The sequence below is a fragment of the Aphidius gifuensis genome, linkage group LG1 (genome assembly GCF_014905175.1).
Source record: "Aphidius gifuensis isolate YNYX2018 linkage group LG1, ASM1490517v1, whole genome shotgun sequence".
NCBI classification, from domain to species: Eukaryota; Metazoa; Arthropoda; class Insecta; order Hymenoptera; family Braconidae; genus Aphidius; species Aphidius gifuensis.
Genome location: NC_057788.1, coordinates 30,560,461 through 30,579,280, shown reverse-complemented (window position 1 = coordinate 30,579,280; position 18,820 = coordinate 30,560,461). Strand labels below are relative to the sequence as shown.

At 22.6% G+C, this 18,820-nt stretch overlaps 2 protein-coding genes across 2 annotated transcripts; one reads left to right on the top strand and one right to left on the bottom strand.

Moving 5' to 3' along the window:
- The first annotated feature begins 8,061 nt into the window (after positions 1 to 8,061).
- Positions 8,062 to 11,957, top strand: LOC122860378 (homeobox protein goosecoid-like). The gene is made up of 3 exons (XM_044164165.1): positions 8,062 to 8,641; positions 9,325 to 9,614; positions 11,745 to 11,957. The coding sequence occupies exons 1-3, from the start codon at positions 8,062 to 8,064 to the stop codon at positions 11,955 to 11,957; spliced, it is 1,083 nt and encodes a 360-aa protein (XP_044020100.1).
- Positions 11,958 to 13,928: 1,971 nt separating this feature from the next.
- LOC122860377 lies at positions 13,929 to 16,979 on the bottom strand. Its single transcript, XM_044164164.1, has 4 exons — positions 16,786 to 16,979; positions 16,498 to 16,726; positions 15,959 to 16,431; positions 13,929 to 15,897 (listed from the first exon to the last, which is right to left on the bottom strand). Exons 1-4 carry the CDS (start codon positions 16,860 to 16,862, stop codon positions 14,394 to 14,396), a joined length of 2,283 nt encoding a protein of 760 aa, XP_044020099.1. The 5' UTR covers positions 16,863 to 16,979; the 3' UTR covers positions 13,929 to 14,393.
- Between the last annotated feature and the right edge of the window lie 1,841 nt (positions 16,980 to 18,820).

The window sequence follows — 18,820 nt, the reverse complement described above, 5'->3', positions numbered from 1 at the left end:
TAATAAAAAATATAAATATACCTATATACATGAAATTTTATATGAATTTTTAATATTCTCAAAAGCAATGGAAAAAAAAAATAATCATCAAATCATTTTGTTAATTTTATTGGAAAATTATTAAAAAAATAATTCAGGTGTAGATTTTTTTGTACTACAATATTATTATTGTAAATGTATTTTTTATGGTAAAAAAAAAAATAATAAATAAGTGTCATTCGAAATTGCGAAAAACAAATTAATGAAAGTCAAATTGATGTAGATTGATGATGATTTTACAAAGGTGGGATTTAATTTTGAATTTTTTTTTAAGAAAAAAAAAAAAAAGGGTTGTGTAGATTTAAATTGTTTTGCCCGTTTGATTTATTAGTATTTAAATAAATGTTTGATCAAATGAAAAATAAAAAATCACGTTAAAATTGTATTTTTCAATAAGATGAGATAGAATTCATTAGTTCACTGTCATTCATCATAGTTAATAATTAAAGAGCGATAAAACATCATCAAATGAACAACAAACGTATAAATATTTCGAATTTATAATTATTTTTTATAAACAAAAAAAAAAACAATAAAAATCAAGAAAATCTCTTTTAAAAATTATATATATACAAATGATGTTTTTTTTGTAATGTATATTTGTTTGAATAAATATATACAATAAATAAAAAAATTATTTATTTACTTAATTTTATCCTTTTTAATTTACTAAAAAATTTTGAGTTATTTTTAATTTAAAGATTTCTATATTTAGCAAATTTGAGTTAAGAAATTTTTGAGTTTTAATTTTAAATAACTTTTAAAATCGAAATTTCGTGGAATTTTTTTTTATAATTATTAAATTATGTCTGGATAAAATTATTTTTCAAGTTGCATTGATTTATTTTTATTTTTTACATATTTTTTTGATTTTTGAATATTTAACTTGGCTTTTTTTTCTTAAATAATTACAATTTTTTTTGGCTCATTATTTCAATAAAAAATTTCTATTTAAATTAATTTCATTTTTAAATCTACTCAATGCATTAAAATCCAGCCAACTAAAAATAAAAGAAAAATTCTCGAAAATAAATAAATAAATTTACCAAATTTATATTCTCAGAAAAAATTGAAATTGAAATGTATATACATATTTTCATTAATCCAACAATAATAGGATTTTAAATTGGCCCAACAATCGATCATAATATATCAACAATAATTTCATAAAAATTTCGAATACGTACAATATAAAAAAAAAAAATCTCAACAATTCACCAAGTATCCAAATATTTTCATTGGCATATAAAAAAAAAAAAAAAAAGGAATATCTTTTTCCATGTTATTTTAACACAATAAAATTTTCCAAGTAGCCCCTGTACATACAAGCTAATCGTAGGGGTAAAAAAATAAAAAGAAAATAAATAAAGAAAATAATATTGATGGCCATATAAAAGATGAGGAGGACAGCAGTCAGTCAGAAACATTTACTCTTCTTTCATCAGGTAAAAAGCCACTGTATAAAAGAACGATTACACGGTGTCCATTTCAAATTTGATACAAAAATATAAAATAAGAAATCACTGAAAAATTCTACATTTGATATTTATACTTATATAGAAATATAAAAATACTTTATTTGTGTCCTTTTTTTATTTTCCATGATTTTTTTTTTTTGGGGGTTAAAAATTTTATTTCATTCAAAGCATTATCTTCGGTGTTTTGCCGATTCAATTGTGTGTATTTTGACGATGAAAGGAAGCGTTTAACAAGAGTTTAATAAAAGGCAAACAGCACTCACCTTGCCATCACTCTATTATATTTTTATTTTTCAACTGTTGAGTTTTGACTACATCTACTCTTATTTTTTAAAGAAATAAAATTTCTATCTGTAGTTTGTCTCTCTTATTTTCCTGTATCATTTCGTTTTTTTTTTTTATGATTATTCTTTTTTTTATTTATATTTTCTTTATAGACCACATGTGTATTGTAATAAATGTGTATGTATTTCTGTGTTGAATATACCCAGTGGGATTATTTGCCTTTCAGAGAGACACAAGGGCCACGAGGATGTATCTCAAAACCATCCCCAGAAGCTAAAGAAAAACCACCAATAAGAAAAAAAAATGAACATGGATATGTGGATGAAAAAAAAAACTTCACAGCTGCTGTACGCACGAGCTATTTTTTTTTTTTTTTTATTTCTTTTTATTTTTCACTCAAGTGTTTTCGTATTTTGAGCTTTTCGGATTCTTTCACTCACTTTTATGGCTGGTTAAAATAGTGGTAATACTTGTGGGAATATCAACCAATGGTTTTATATATTTAATTTTTTAAATATCTTTGATTTAATTACATAACTATTTAACTAATATTTTTTTATAATTTAAATTTCATTTAAAAACATGGTAAATATTAATTGAATAAAAAAATAAATTTAACATTTTTTAAATTTTTAAATTTTTGAAATTAATTGATCGAAAAATTGAATTATTTATTTTTTAAATGTTAAATTTTACACACAATTTACCAGTTTTTATAAATTAAAAAAAAAATATACTAGTAATAAAATTACAAGGCTCTATGTCCATGAAAAAAATTTTTTTTATTTAAAAATATTCAAATTAATTTTGTCATTAAAATTTTTCCTTTTCATATTAAATTTTTTTTTATATTTAAAATAATTAAAGCTCTATAATTTGAGATAAGCTTTTGCCATAATATAATTTTTAAATTTTCAGTAGTCAGGCAATTTTGTACTGTTATAATTTTTTTTTTTTTAAATGAATAAATATAAAAAAATAAGATTAATATTTTGAATAGCCGCAGTTATTTTTTTATTTAATTTTATCATGTGTGTAAATATTGAAAGATAATATACAATTGATTGTATAATAATTATAAAAAGAGTTGATGTAGGTTTTAAGTCAGTAACTCAGTGGAAAACATAGCCCCAAGCTTATGAAATCGATCCCCGAGTGTAATTATCCAGGCACGTTGAATTTTTTATCGTACTGAAACAATGATCGTACTGAAACTAAACAACATCCAATACTATTCTTCTTCTTTTACCCTCAAGCTATATTATATACACATTTACAAATATTATGTATATATACACACGATAAAATTGAGTTACTATATTTCTATCTCATTTTTTAAATATTTTTTATCTTTATCGTACTATGAGCTTTTTCGTTTTGTTTATATTTGCTGTTGTAAATATAAAGTAATCGGAAAATTATTTAATACAATTATTTAATAATAATTATTTAAAAATAAAATTAACAATTTGATAAATAAATTTATTGATTAATTATTTATTTATTATATTTACAATAATATATTATAGCCTAATAATTGCTTAAATTTATTTTTAAATTTTAAAAATCTTCAAAGAAATTTTAGATGAATTTTAGAATAGTATTTCGTAAAAAACCAATTGTTTATTGTTCAAATTTAATTGTTTAATTAATTTTATTGTTAATTACTTTTTTTTAATTTTAAAAATGTTGTTATTTTTTATGTTTTATTTTTTATTTTTTGAAGCTGAAAAGGGCAGAGATGAGTATAATAGGGTGATGAGAAATAAAATAAAAAAAGATAAGGGGATAAATTAGTGTAAATGATACATAGTCAGTTTATCCCCAAAGTGACATGAAAACCTCATCCTGTGAGCCAGTAAATAAACAGTTGAAATAAAAATAAAAAATAAAAATCCTAGAGTGATTTTAATTTTGTTATTTCAATATACATGCTACACATCCACTTCATAAATACATATTTTTATTAAAAGCTCTATTAACAATATCTCCATTGTTATTTCAAAAAAGAAAATAAATAAATAATAAACCACAAAATAACAACAATATAAAACAGAAAAAAAAAACAATTGTGTATTATTTTTTGAATTAAGCATTAGTTTTTTAAATTATTATAAACAATTGAGATAATAATTTTATTTAAAACTGTTATTTTTTATTGTTTTTATGATAAACAATTTATAAAAAAAATAATAACCGCAGGTCTATTATTAAAATAGATAAATTGTTAATTAAAAAAAATCAATTAATTTTCCATCAAAAAATAAAAATAAATGAGAAATTATTGTTGAACAATAGGTTTGCATATGCAGGCTAGCAAATATCACAGACAAATTGTTAAACACGAATTTTAAAAAGATAAAAAAAATAGATGTAGACGAGAGGAACGTCCAATTATTGAAAATTAATTGGCCAAATGGTATTTTGTATGCGTGTTCATTGATATTCCCTCTTCTCCTCTTTGTCTCTTTGCCAATTTGAGTGACAAAATACCTGTGTTTGTATCACATTGTTTATGTACTCATGCGAATATTATGTATATTGTCTCTTTTATCTTGTTCTCCTTCAGCATGCAATATAATTAGAGCCCTTGACAGCGATGTAATTATTAAAGTCATTATAAAATATATCTCGTGGAAAATTTTATATATATTTATCTGCAATATCATACTATCGATCTATTAATTCAAACAGATTTATATTTCATATAAATTTAATTAAATTTTTAATTAATTATATATGTTTTTTTTTTCTAAATTACAAGTTAATTTTTTTAATAATTAATTTGTATTTTATTGTATAAAATTATAAAAATTTTCAAATAAAAAAAATGATATATTTAGCTTAGCTATAGTCTACTAGTATGTAAATAAATAATGTATACATATTATAAATATTTTAAAGTAAAATTTCCATTAAAAAAATTATAAAATTTTCCAATTTTTTTCCAAGATTTTTCTGCTCGATTCAATTTAAAAATTTATTATATTATATTCATCTATCGACTTTGGAAATATGCATTTAATTCCCTTGATCGTATCCCGCTATATATTATTCTTAGCATTTATACATGTATTTTATTTTTGTTATCCTATGTATACATATAAAACTATTTTATAATTTTTAAAAAAGAATTCCGACGCTAATGCGGTGACAATACAGATGTTTTCACGTCTAAGCAGCGTGCTAAGTGGATACCTTGGCGGGGGATTCTTGCTGACGGATAAAAAAATATAAAATAAAAAAATAAAATCTTTTTTAAATGTAATATAATATAAAAGTCGTGAGAAGAATATAACCTGCCAATTGTTATTATTGTTATTGTTATATTTTGCGGCAAATAAACAGTAAAATTTTAGTCGAAATTTTAACACTTGACTAAACGCGCCTTTTTGCCTTGAATATTATTATACATAAAAATATTATTATACTTTTTTTTTTTTGAATATAATATAGTGCAACATATAAATAAGTATTAATACTAAAAAAATATATCCATATCATTGTATTTATATGTATACGAAAAGCCAAAATGGATATTGATCCTGCAAATATAATCTTGCAGCGTTTAGATTTTTTTTTTTTTCAACTAAGAAAAAATAAGCTCTGTCGATATTTTTTATTGAATATTTTTTTTTATTTATTGTTCAATTTTTTCAACAATTCATCTACTTATAAATTTTACTCACCACAGGATATATACATTGAAAAAAAATATAGAAAAAACAAATTTGATTTTTTTTATAAATGAGAGTTTAAAGATTTTTTATTTTTACAACGAAAATAATAAATATAATTTTTATCATAATATTTATTTATGATATTGTTATGTTTTTAAGAACTTGACATTTGTTGGAATAAAATAAAATAGAATTTAAAAAAATTAATAATTAATTTGTGTTATTTTATAAATGATAAAAAAATTAAATATTATTACAATTTAAATTTTCAGCTAATAATTATAATAAACTGTTTTTTGTTTATATTGCATAAAAATATAATATAATTTTATAATAAATCTGATAAATAAATAATTCAAAGTAAATTATAATTTATATTTAACATAATATATTTTTTTTCGACAAAAATCGTGGGATATATTTTCATCAAGTAAATTAAATTAATCCACTGCAAAATCACACCAGTATTTATATCCTTTGTAAATGAAAATACATATATGCGTACAAATAATAATCCTGTATGAAGGATTATCCTTATCCTAATATTTCCTGCAGCAAAATAATATTATTACAACATTGATTCATCAGAAAATAAAAAAGAAAACAAAAATTACATTTTCATTTCTCTCTGCAAAATAACTAAACAAATAAATATAAAAGTAACTATAAAAAATTATACAATATCAAATATAAGATTATAATATTATTTTAATATCATCAACTAATATAAAATAGTAAAAATAAAAATCTAATAGATAAAAATAAATATTAGTTAATATTTTATTCCACCAAGTTCAAATTTAAAAATTAAAAATGGTCGCTCTATATATATTTTATAAAAAAAACTATAAAAAAGAGAGAAAAAAAGTACATTAAATAGTAAGTGAGAGGGATGAAAATTTGAGGGGGTACATATATAATGCATCACCCGATTTAACGCATTGTCAAGCATTAGATTGGAGCAAACCCAATGCAAACAAAAATCTTAAAGGACCAGTTCACCGGATAGAGGAACGATTAACGCGTGGATTAGGATCATGATGCCAGGGGACTAGAGATTTTACTGATCAGAAAGATTTTATAAATATATATATTTATCTCTTTCTAATTTTAATCATCGCATCATTGCATCAAGAATAAAGAGAATCTATCGTCAGTAGACATATGGGCCCCAACGAACACACGAGGGGTTGGTTTTATACTTTTATATTTATAAATAAATACCTGGCCTTTTCAATTTTCGTCCTGCTTCGTCCAGTTTTATATATATAAAAAAAAAAATTTATTCTGCTGTACTCTCAATTCCCTTCTTCCATTTTATATTTTTATTTTTTTTTTTATTTCAGCGTGTGTGTGTATTTACACCCCTTGTAATAATGCGCATTACAACGGTTCTTATTTTATTAATGCCAAATACATATATTCAAAATTGCACAATGTAATTGCGCCAAAAGAAAGCCGCATTTGAATAATATAATCATCTGGGGATGGATTAACGACTCATAACAACGACAATATGGCAAATGAAAATAATATTCATTTATTTTTTTAATTTATAAAGTGTAAATATTATTTTTATATGAGAAAAAAAGTAAAAATATTCATTATAAATTGAATTAATAAATAGAAAAATTAATATTATTAATTGTTAATAATTATTAACAATATAAAATAATATTTAAAATGAAAATAAGAAGTTATAAATATTTATTTACAAAATAAATTATTTAAAATTATTTTTTTCTATAAAAATATAAATGTAATATACATAAATAAAATTTACATGTCTTTAAAGCTTTATATGATAATATTTTGAATAATTTATTTAATGGATTATGAGTTTTAAATTCTTTACATTGATTTTTAAAATTAAAAAAATACAAACAACTTACAACAATACAGATATGACTAGAAATTTAACTGGATATTCCCAGCATCCTTTAATATTTATTTCCATCCCTTATTTCTTTGTAAAAAAAAAGAATGAAATAAAAAAAAAAGCTTGATATCAAACTGGGGTGTTATAATGGGCGTGGCTGAAAAAAGGTACATAAGCCACACCCATCGTCCAGTCATTTTACGATTTTCCAATGGGGATGTTTCTTCCCTTTTAACAATACTACAATTCATCATATATATTTTGTATTCAAGTGGGGGTATATATATTTTCCATTGCTGGCACCGATTTGTCTATCCCTTGGTCACTCATTTGTGATTTATCATTCAACGTCAAATCATTTATCATAAAAGATTATTTCCCAATAACTCAATTAAACAATATACAAAATTTATTTTTTATTTTTCAAATAAAAAAAATAATAAATTTATGTGCAATTTTTTTTTATTCATTATCTCTATTATATTAATTAAATAATTGTATTTTTATTTTACAAAATTTGTGTTATGTTTGTGAGTGTAAATAAATGTGTGTGAAAATTTAAATTACAAAAAGTGAAAGTGTTTTTTTTTTTTTCAAAATAATTAAATCAAACATTAAAAACAAAAAAAAAAGCTCAGTTAATTTTTATGTATATTTATTGTTTAAATAAATTATAAAAAAATAAACATTTAAATTTATCATGGTGGAGAGTACATACGCTGGTGATTCACCAAGATCTCGTTCACCAATGACCGAGCCATCAAGTCCTCTTCAAGATAGCCAAATTTTATCAATAAATCATAACAGCATTCATCATCATAATAATCATCGTTATTTGTATAGCTATTCACCTGATATAATACAACAAAAATTACGTATTATTGATAGCAATGTGAGAGATAATATTGATATACGTGAACGTGGTTATTTAAAAAATAAAAGTCCATTGAGTCCATCAAATGATACAAGAATTAATAATCGTCATACAATTGTTACAAGACCAAATTCATCTGGTGCAATGTCATCACCAGCATCGTTATTTACAATTGACAGTATTTTAGCACCTAGACCAGTCAACAACACCACCAACACCACCAACAACCACACCAACAACAACAATAGTAGTAATAATGTGTCATTAAGTACAGCAACAAGTACGACCAATTCGATTAATCAATCAAATGCATCAGAAACCGTCGGATCACCACAAAGAACAACAACAATTCATCCACTTCAACAACAACTTCATCATCTTGCCTTTACACCAGCTGATTTTCTTGGTAATTTATTATTTTTATTATTATTTTAAATGTCAAATTATTTTAAGTAGTTTAAGACAATATTTAGTCAGACATTTGACATTTAAAATTTGTATATTTTTTTTTTCGTTTGGCTTGTCGGTTAAAGTTTTGAGGGAATATGTATATGATGCTTTTTGTGTCTTATTTTTTTTTGAAATCCTTGATGTTTGTAGAGAGGATGAAAAAAAAAAAAGAGAGGAATAAAATACTTGAAGAGATGAAAAATCGTAGGTCTCAGGGTGTGATGAAAAAAAAATATATTTCTATGCATAAATCCCTTGGGACGTGTCGGTTTGAAACTTCTTTGAAAATCTGAGAAGCGTAAAGAGCGTTTTTTTTTTTTTTTTCACTTTTACCCCCAGCATACATTGTGAATATAGTTTTTTTTTTTTTTTTTTTAATATTTTGCACGCATCGGTAGATACAACGTGCGAAAAAGAGTAAAATTATTATTTTTCTTTTACTTAAGTCTTACTTTGGCTGAGCCGATTTTATTATCCCTTTTGATGAAAAATTTATGAAATGAAAATTGTTAAATTCTTTTGGAATATTTATACATTAATATGTATTAATAATTTTATTAGAAATAATTTATTTCTATATGATTTTTTGAACAAATAATTGATGATTTATATTTTCTTATTTTTTGTATGATCTTAAAGCTGCAGCATATCCTGGATTGTATTCTGGCGGTTATGTAGCTGCAATGGCTGCTGCTGGAGTATCACTACATGGACAACCAGCATTTTATCATGCAACTCATCCTTATCAAATGAATCCAAATGGACCAGGTGTTGGACCAATGACTAAAAGAAAAAGACGACATAGAACAATATTTACCGAGGAACAATTAGAACAGCTTGAAGCAACATTTGATAAAACCCATTATCCAGATGTTTTATTGAGAGAACAATTGGCATTACAAGTTGATCTTAAAGAAGAAAGAATTGAGGTAAATTAAATATTTCTAATCTAAAAAAAAAAGACAATAAAATTTAACTTAAATTTTGTTAATAATTAAATGTGTATGGGGTAGAAATAAAAGTTTAAGAAAAATGTTTGTTTTAATCGGCTGAATAACGGGGCTTTTACCAATTTAGAATGGAATAAATAATTCTTTGGTAAACAAAAAAAGGCAGCCACCAAAATTGGACCGCACCCTTCCCACCGATAAACATCATTCATAAAAAATAAATATAACTATAGTTTCTCCAAGAATAAAGTTTGAACTGACAAATTGCTTTTTTGTTTCGTTTAACCCTCGAAATATCGGGTTTCAGTCTTGACAAACACAGACCGAAGACCGTCACGGACAATTTATCTGTGAAAACCTGCGGGGTAAATGATGGCTCTTTATTGTTATAATAAATACACTCATACAATTCATACACACATTCAATATAAAATTAAAAAAAAAAGCTTTCAGCTTTGCTTTTAGTAAATTTCCCTTTTTTTTTTATTTAAAAATTTTTATTTTTATTTTTTTTGTATATTTATTTTCATACAAGTAATTAGCCGATTTTAGTAAACTGATTGCACACTGGATTATCAGCTTCATTTACATTTTTGAATTAACATATCATCCCCCTAACTCTCTTTACTATCATCCCCCTACACCCCTATAAACTTTTAATTAAATTAAAATATTAACGAATATATAAATATTTTTTTTTATAACTATTTTTCCATTTTCAAAATATATTTTGAAATATTTTGAAAAAAATAATATTTTTATTATTTTTTAAAAGCTGTACGCGTAAACCCCTTATCTATATTATTTTTTTTATAAATTAATTAAATAATATAATTAAATATTTACTAGAAAAATTATTTTTTATTTTTAAATTTTCTTTTTTTTTTTAATTAAAAATAAAAATATTTTTCTTATTTTTTATGGGCTCTCAATGTAAACTCTTTGCTCCTTTGTATTTCTACATGAAATTTTAATTAAATTAAATTAATAATATTGAAAAATTTATAATAAAAAAATATTTTTAACAATTTTTTTTTTTTGTTATTTTGAATATTTGGAAAAATATTATTTTAATATTTTTTTTGGGGATTTGAATATCATCCCCCTCTACTTAATATACAAATTTAAAATTTTTAGAAAGTACATTTATGGGTATATGTATATAAATATATATAAATACATGTATTGTGTAAAAGTTTTTTCGTTGTGGCTTAACTCGATGGGTGCGATTTCATTTCAACGCGCTCGAATGATTCACGAAAGGGCGCGCCGCCTTTCAACGTTTCCGAGAGATACCCTCCAACCGTGTACACACTTTGAACCGCATATACACACCCCTCATATACGCGCATATATATATATCATAATAAACATCACCTATATTTTTTTTATACTTATAAAATCCACGAAATATATCGTCAATATAAAACGCTTTTCTTCAATCATTATTTTTGATTTTCAAATTTTTTTCACAAGGTAAAAAGCAGGATAAAAAAGTACGAAAGAAAAAAAAAATAGTAATTTTAAATTGTCCTTAACTTTATCAAATAGTAGAAAATAAAATTTTATTTATTTTATAGATTTTTAATATTATTTAATTTGTTTAAATGAAAATTAAAAGAATTTTTTTTTTCTTTCAATTTTCATGGGTGAATTTGAAGACCACCCATGTTGGTTAAAAGTCGTCGACATTTAAAAAGTTGTTGAGATTTTAAGACAACATATACCTGAGTTATACACCTGCATCCTAAAATATCCGTCTGTTTAGTATATAGCGCTTTTATTTGCCGGGAATTAGTAAAGAAACGTATATTATTATTTTTATATTTTTATTATTTATTTCGTTACAAAGTCACACACGAATGAAACATATAAAAAATACATAAAAGAATTTACCGGACGAGAGAATTTCATTTGAGATATATTATTTTATATATAGTAGGGAATGTGTTACAATATTTGATTTAACTCAAGTTTCAACAAATATTAAAAGATAAAATACAAATAGAAAAATAAAATCAAGAATGAATAAATATCATAAAAATTTATAAATAAATAATAAAAATTGATAAAATATACTTGACTTAATATTGTGCTTTTATTTTGCAGGTGTGGTTTAAAAATCGAAGGGCTAAATGGCGCAAACAAAAACGTGAAGAACAAGAAAGATTGAGAAAATTACAGCTGGAACAACGACAACGCAGTGATGACAGTGGTGGTAGCAATGTTCCACCAGTGTCAATTAGATTTGGTGGTAATTTAAATCTAAATGGTCATCAACATGATCACGATACTGATAGTTCTGATCTTGAAGTTGCGTAGCTTGTTTATTTAATTTAATTAATTTTTTTTTTTTAACTTTAAATTAGTTTTTTATTTATTCAATCAAAAAAAAAATTAATAAATCAATATTTTGATCATTTAAAATATCAAAAATCATTAAGAGTAAATGAATTTATAATTTAAAAAAATATTTACATGTTTTTAAAATAGATAGTCAAAATTAAAGAATATTTCTTTTTAAAATTTAATATTATTTATGAATAATCATTAACTTTTTATTAATTTTCTTTGAAAAATTTATAAGATATAAATATATTATAGAAAAAAAAAAAAGTAAAATAAATAAAAATTGAAAATCAAAGTAGTTTAGTAAATATAAATAAATAAATAATTGTATATATAAATAACTTTGTAAATAAATCGTTAGCTATATGTAAATAATGCTTCTATATAAATGTGTAAAAAAAAAAAAAAAAATGACTAAATTATTGTGCAAAATTAAAAAAAAATAAATAAATAAAAATTATAAAATATATTGTTTAATTTTTCCATTTACATATTAAATTATTTTTTTTCATATTCAGTAATTTTAATTCGTAAAAAAATTAATTAAATAATTTTTCAATCAAACTTTCCCAAAAAATCCAGCAATTATTTCGATTCACCATTAAAAAATTTTTAAATAAATAAATAATTTACTAAATTCAAAAAACAAATAAAAAAAATTTTTAAATAAATAAAAATCCTAATTTATTATTAAAATATAATTAAATATTTTTCAATGTAGATTTTTCGAAGATGTTTAAATAGGTCCATTCGTTGTTTTAATTTTACGTCTGGGAATATAAAAATAAAATAAAATAAATATACAAATATAAAACAGAGAAAAGGACATTTTTAAAATGTATTGTGCAAGTGTGCCTGGAGGTTGATAATTATGGATATAATGCCATGTTTTAAATTTATATATATAGAGAGTCAACTGTATAGAAGAGAAACTGTAAGTGAGTTTAAAGTTTGGGGCAGCGTAAAGTTAGCTGAGTACACGAGGTAAGTACATAAACCCTGAGGCAAATCAAAAACTAAGACGATTCACTAGTGCAAGTTTAATGGTCCCCAGTGGTTGAATGAGGACCTTGTTGAGACCTAAAGACGCTTCTACTTAAGTGCTTGTCCTTTCAATTTACTACTACTACTACTATTACTATTATTATTTTATAATTCATATATTTTTTTTTGTATAAATTCTCGCAGCAAGATATATCATTCTTCAAATGTATATACATGAGTTAAGAAATTCAGAAAAATCAATTATTCAGGTGATCAAAGTCAGTTATGTTGGTCAAGCAGAAAAATTTTTTCATCTTTTTCTTTCATCAGTTTAAGCTTTTTAACAATACAATCGCTATTCATAAATAAATTCTTTTTTTCAAACAAATTTACAACACCATGAAATAAATATTTCATATTTGTTTGATTTTTTTTTTTCTGTTTTTAATAATAATTGTTGTTATTATCTGCAAAATTTAAATGGAAAAAATATATTTATATTATTTCTTTTGATAATTAAGTTTTCAAAGACGATCATAAATATAATTTTATTTATAATTTATTTCACTCGCTATTTTAATTAAATTAAAATAAATTATATATTATAAAACTTTGGTGTGTATGCAAAAGCCACTTGGGTATCTTTAATAATAATTTTTTTACTTTATTTAATCATCACAATAATACAGGGCTTATTATTTCATTTCTTTGGATATTTAAATTTTTTATATCTTTTTTTAAAAGTAAAAAAAAAAATAAAAGAAAATTAAAACTCGATGCAATTTGCATAAATTAACATTAATTATTAATTATTTCTATATTTTTTTTAATTTTCTTTTATTTCACATGTGTTTTACGCGGTTTTAAAAGAATAAAAAAAAAGCAAATATAAAATTTAAAAAATTATTATTTCCAAGTAAAGTTTTATCTAAAAAAAAAAAAAATTAATAAATAAAATCATTTCTTTGTAAAATATTATTTCCAAGTTTATATTTTTATTATTTTCATTCCATTTATAAATTCTTTTCTTTTTTTTTTTTATATTTACTTTTTAAATTACATTCATGTAAAGATGCCTTTGCAAAGCTCTGATATTTTTTTTACGGCTTCAATATCGTTTCTTCTATTTTATTTTTAAAAAAACAATTATGTAATTTTAATTTTAATTCTCTTTACCAGTTAATCAATAACTTTTTATTTTTTTTAATTGAATTTCTTCTCATTAAAACAGTTGATTAATAATTTTCTTTTTTTATTGTATTTTTAATTTTAAATCTTCTGATTAAATCAATTCATCTATAATTTTTATTTATAATTTAAATTATTTTTATTAAATAACTTAATCAATAAATTTGTTTTCTAAATTCATTCAACAATTAATTTTCTTATTAACATTTAAAAAAAATTTATTTACTCCTCGCTAATTCAAATCACATCATCATTAATAACTTTTCCACATGATAAATCAACCGTCTTCAAAATATCGATTGGATTCAACAAAAAATCACTATTCTCATTCGATCCAATAGTCAATATTAGCACATGTAAAAATTTAACAAAACATGTTGTCCGTAAAAGATAAGCAAAACCATACCCATAATCAAATAAAGGTGGTCCAATTGATTTAACATCAAACATATAATAAGCACCACATGATTTAAACAAACCCAAACAATAATTTTCACATGTTAAAATTGCAAATTTATATTTTTTAAATAAATCATCTAACAATTTCCACAATGAATTATTCGTATACAATTTTCCATTTATCGAGTCCAAATAATTATACTCAAAATGTATATTTCCAATTTTAAAAAACCTTGACAATATTATTTTTTCATTATTTATATTATCATTAGCTCTACTTTGATATTTACAAGACGTATAATATTTATCTCCACACATGACTATTGTATTTAACGTTTTAGTGCTCCAATATTCTGGTGATATTATTTTAATCATACCAGCACAAACAATATAACAAGCATGAATTTGTTTTCCACGATTTTCAATATGAAATATTGTCTCCGTCGGGTGTATATCACACAACAATGAATATATTTTTCCAGCATCTTCAATCATAAAATTATGCCACTTTAATTTATCAGAATTTTTTTTAACATTAAAATTCCATGTTATTTTATAAATTTCAAGCCAATTTTTATCCTCAATATTATCATTATTTTTAACCAAACAATTTTCTATTTTTTGAATATTTATTTCTTTTCTCTTTGGCTTACGTTGGAGTACACGGTAATCATGAATTTTAACACAATGATAAATAATTTTAAATATTTGAATTGTAAAATTTTTACCTTCAACTGGATTATTCAATTTATCAAATAATTTTAAACCACTTGATTGTTTATACGCATAAGCACGAAGTATAATTATAACAATGTGTCTATTTAAACTTTTTTTTGTACAAAATTTCATGATACATGCATAGCCATTGTCATTCCAATAGCCAAATTTATCACAGCGATATGGATTATATAAATACCAAAAATTTCCATCATTCCAACATGCCAATGAAAATTTATTTGTTCTAATTATAAAATTTTTTAATTCACTTGATATTGTATCAAGCCAATATTCAATATCTTTTGTATCATCATGTATACTACCATGATAATTAATTTTAATTTTTTCCCAGCCAATTGTTTCATTTATTTTCATCAATTCTGGTCTTTTTATTTCTTTAATATTTACAAAATTACTTTCCATATAATTTGAATTTATATTTTCAATAATTGGTACATCAATGAGTTCATCAATTAGCTCAAGTTCAATTTTATATTTATAATTATAAACAACAATATCATCAAGTTTAATATTTTTATTTATTTTTATACAACCCATGTGAATGAAAATCATCCATGCATGATCATAAATATAATCAATGTTTATACTCGTTGCATGTTTGTATCTGTAAATAAAATTAAATAGTTAATTGATTAATTAATTTGGGCATTTATTTTTTAGTTAACCTGAGTTGTGTCTTTGCTAATAAAGCAACAATACATTGATAGAAACAAAATTTCCATGTGTTATCACGTTGTCTATTTAGCTCCATCAAATGCATGCCTTTTAAACCACGTAAACAAACTTCACTGTAAACAAGTTTTTCATCATTATCTGATGATAATTCAATGACAATATAATCACCATCAACAAGACCAGGCTTATCACCAATTGAACGATCAATTAAATAATATTTATCTTTTTTAAAACATGTCACTGGAATTCTAGCATGACCTAATTCTTTGTTATCAGAAAAATTATCATTTAAATCTAGCTGGATGATAGGATCATTTTGACAGGGTAACATATATTTTTCTTTTCTTTTTTTTAAAATTTCAAATTGACGTTTATCTTCGTGATAATTATACTCATCACAAGGCCATTTATGATTTTCAATTTTAGCTTTATTTATTGATGAATCATCATGTTTCGAAAAATTCTGATAAATGATTATTTTGATTATTTATTTATTTTAAAAATAGTAAATTTATATTTGAAATTATACCAAGGGATCGGATTTTATGTTATTCCATATTTTAAGATTTTCAATGTTATTATTCAAATGGTCAGGAAATTTTATTTCATCTTGAATATTGAATGTATTGAGTGGAAATAAAGTTTGTGATGCTTGAATTGTTTCTATCGTTTTTAAAGCAGGTAGTCTTGGTAGTTCAGCAGCTTTACGACGATCAAATTTATCATTTTTTATCAACAATTTTTCATTCTCTAAATAACTAAAATAATTATCATTTAATTGAAGCTTTTATTTTTTTTTTTTGTTAAATTAACTTACGAATTCATGTACATTCGCCAAAGTGGCTCATCTTCATTGCATTTCCATTTTTTACTCTTACAAGGATCACTCTCCATATTGACAAAAATTAAACTAAAATTTTAAATGATTTGGAATTAATTTAGGCAGATTAATTTTGATTAGTTAAGGTTATATTTAAACATGTAAATTTTTCGATTAATTGACAAATGAGCATCAAGTTAAAAAATCAAACAAAATAATTGGACAAAAAGAGTGCGGTGAATAATCATTGAGTTTACTTTGAGATAAAGTCGAAATAAAAAGCATCTGTAAAAGTGATGAGAGAGAAATTTTGACGGTTATTTTTTCTTTATTTTTTTTCATCTCTGTTGGACGTCCCTGATTTTGTAATTATTTTACCAACCAGACGAAGCCATAGTGTACATTTTATAAGCAATTTTGTAGTGAAGCCAAATTTATAATTTTCCTGGTGTTTATAAAATTATGGCGATTGAAAATTTGATAAAATATAATTAACTCATTAAAAAAATACAAGAATTATTAACTAATTTTTAACTTGAATTAATTTTTTACATCCGAGAAAATAATAATTTGTTTTGTTGAGTTTTTCTATTCACATTTATATCCCGTGAGTTTATTATAAATATAAATAAACAAAACTATATATTTTTTAAATTATAACCCGAGGACAAGTGTATACATGTGAACATACAATTTAACAATCCAATTAATTTTAATTACTGCATCGTTGAAATACATATATATTTTGCCGTCCGATTATTATTGTTCCAATGGCCCGGAAGGTAAATTTCCATGATATTTCAATTGAATTTATACTCGCTTCTCTTCTACTCTTCATTTTAACAATAATATTATAAATATATTGCAATAATAAAATCACCTTTTCATCCATTGTTTTTTTAATTTATTATATAATTATCTCAATAATAAAAAATGATAAATAATTTTTTAAAAATATTTTTAACCATTATAAATTTATTTCAATAACAAAATCAACTTTTTACAATTAAAATTATTAAAAAATAGAAAAAGAAAAATGCATTTATAAATTTGATAAATAATTATTTCAATAAATAATATTAAATTTTTGTAAAATTAAAATGAAAGTTGAAATTTTTCATAAAATTAATATGAAAATTGAGCTTTTTTTTTATTTTTAAATTTACTTATTTAAAATGAAAAAAAAAAAAAAATAGAAAATTATTGGCAATGAGATGTAAAATAAAAAAAAGGTATAAAAAAATTGCCCAGCAGCAATTTTAATTACTTGACGTTAAATTCTTTATCTGAGAATTTGAAACAATGTGGCACGCGCGTTGAGCGTCGTTCTTGTTTTCAGAACAAACAATACAATGTTGATACGCGGTAATAGAATAATCTGGCAACTGATTCCGGGGATATTGCCAAGGGTAATATATAGACTGAATTAAACTCATATATTATTATATCTATACATATTACACTGGTTTTCATACATGTCGTACTGAAAGTTCATTTCAAAATCCAAATATATACCTTGTACTCGACCATGTTTATTCACCTCTGAATAAATTTTATAAATTTATATAAATTTATATATAAAATACTACATAAAATTCATTTTATTGTTTATTTATATTTCTACTATTATAAACTATTTATTATTATTTTTTAAACATTTTACTAACTCAATTTATTAACTTTCTTTTTGCATGATTTTTATTTTTTATTTACTAAAATTCATGTATATATTTAAAATAATTTTTATGATAAAAAAATAAGGATATATTTTTGCTTTTTAATTTATTTTTTATAATATATAATGTAATGAAATTACATGATAAAAGTACATGCTGACAGGTATATTATTTTATTACTTACAGGCCCTGAAGGCACAGCTTATAAACTTGTCACCCTTCTCGTATACTTTAATCATTGTTAACACCCTCTTTTTATTACTATGAAATTTCTTATTCAAAAGAAAATTTAATTTACATTAAAGTACAACAATGTTGTATATAAAAAAAAAGCATACAATTTTTTTTTTATTGTA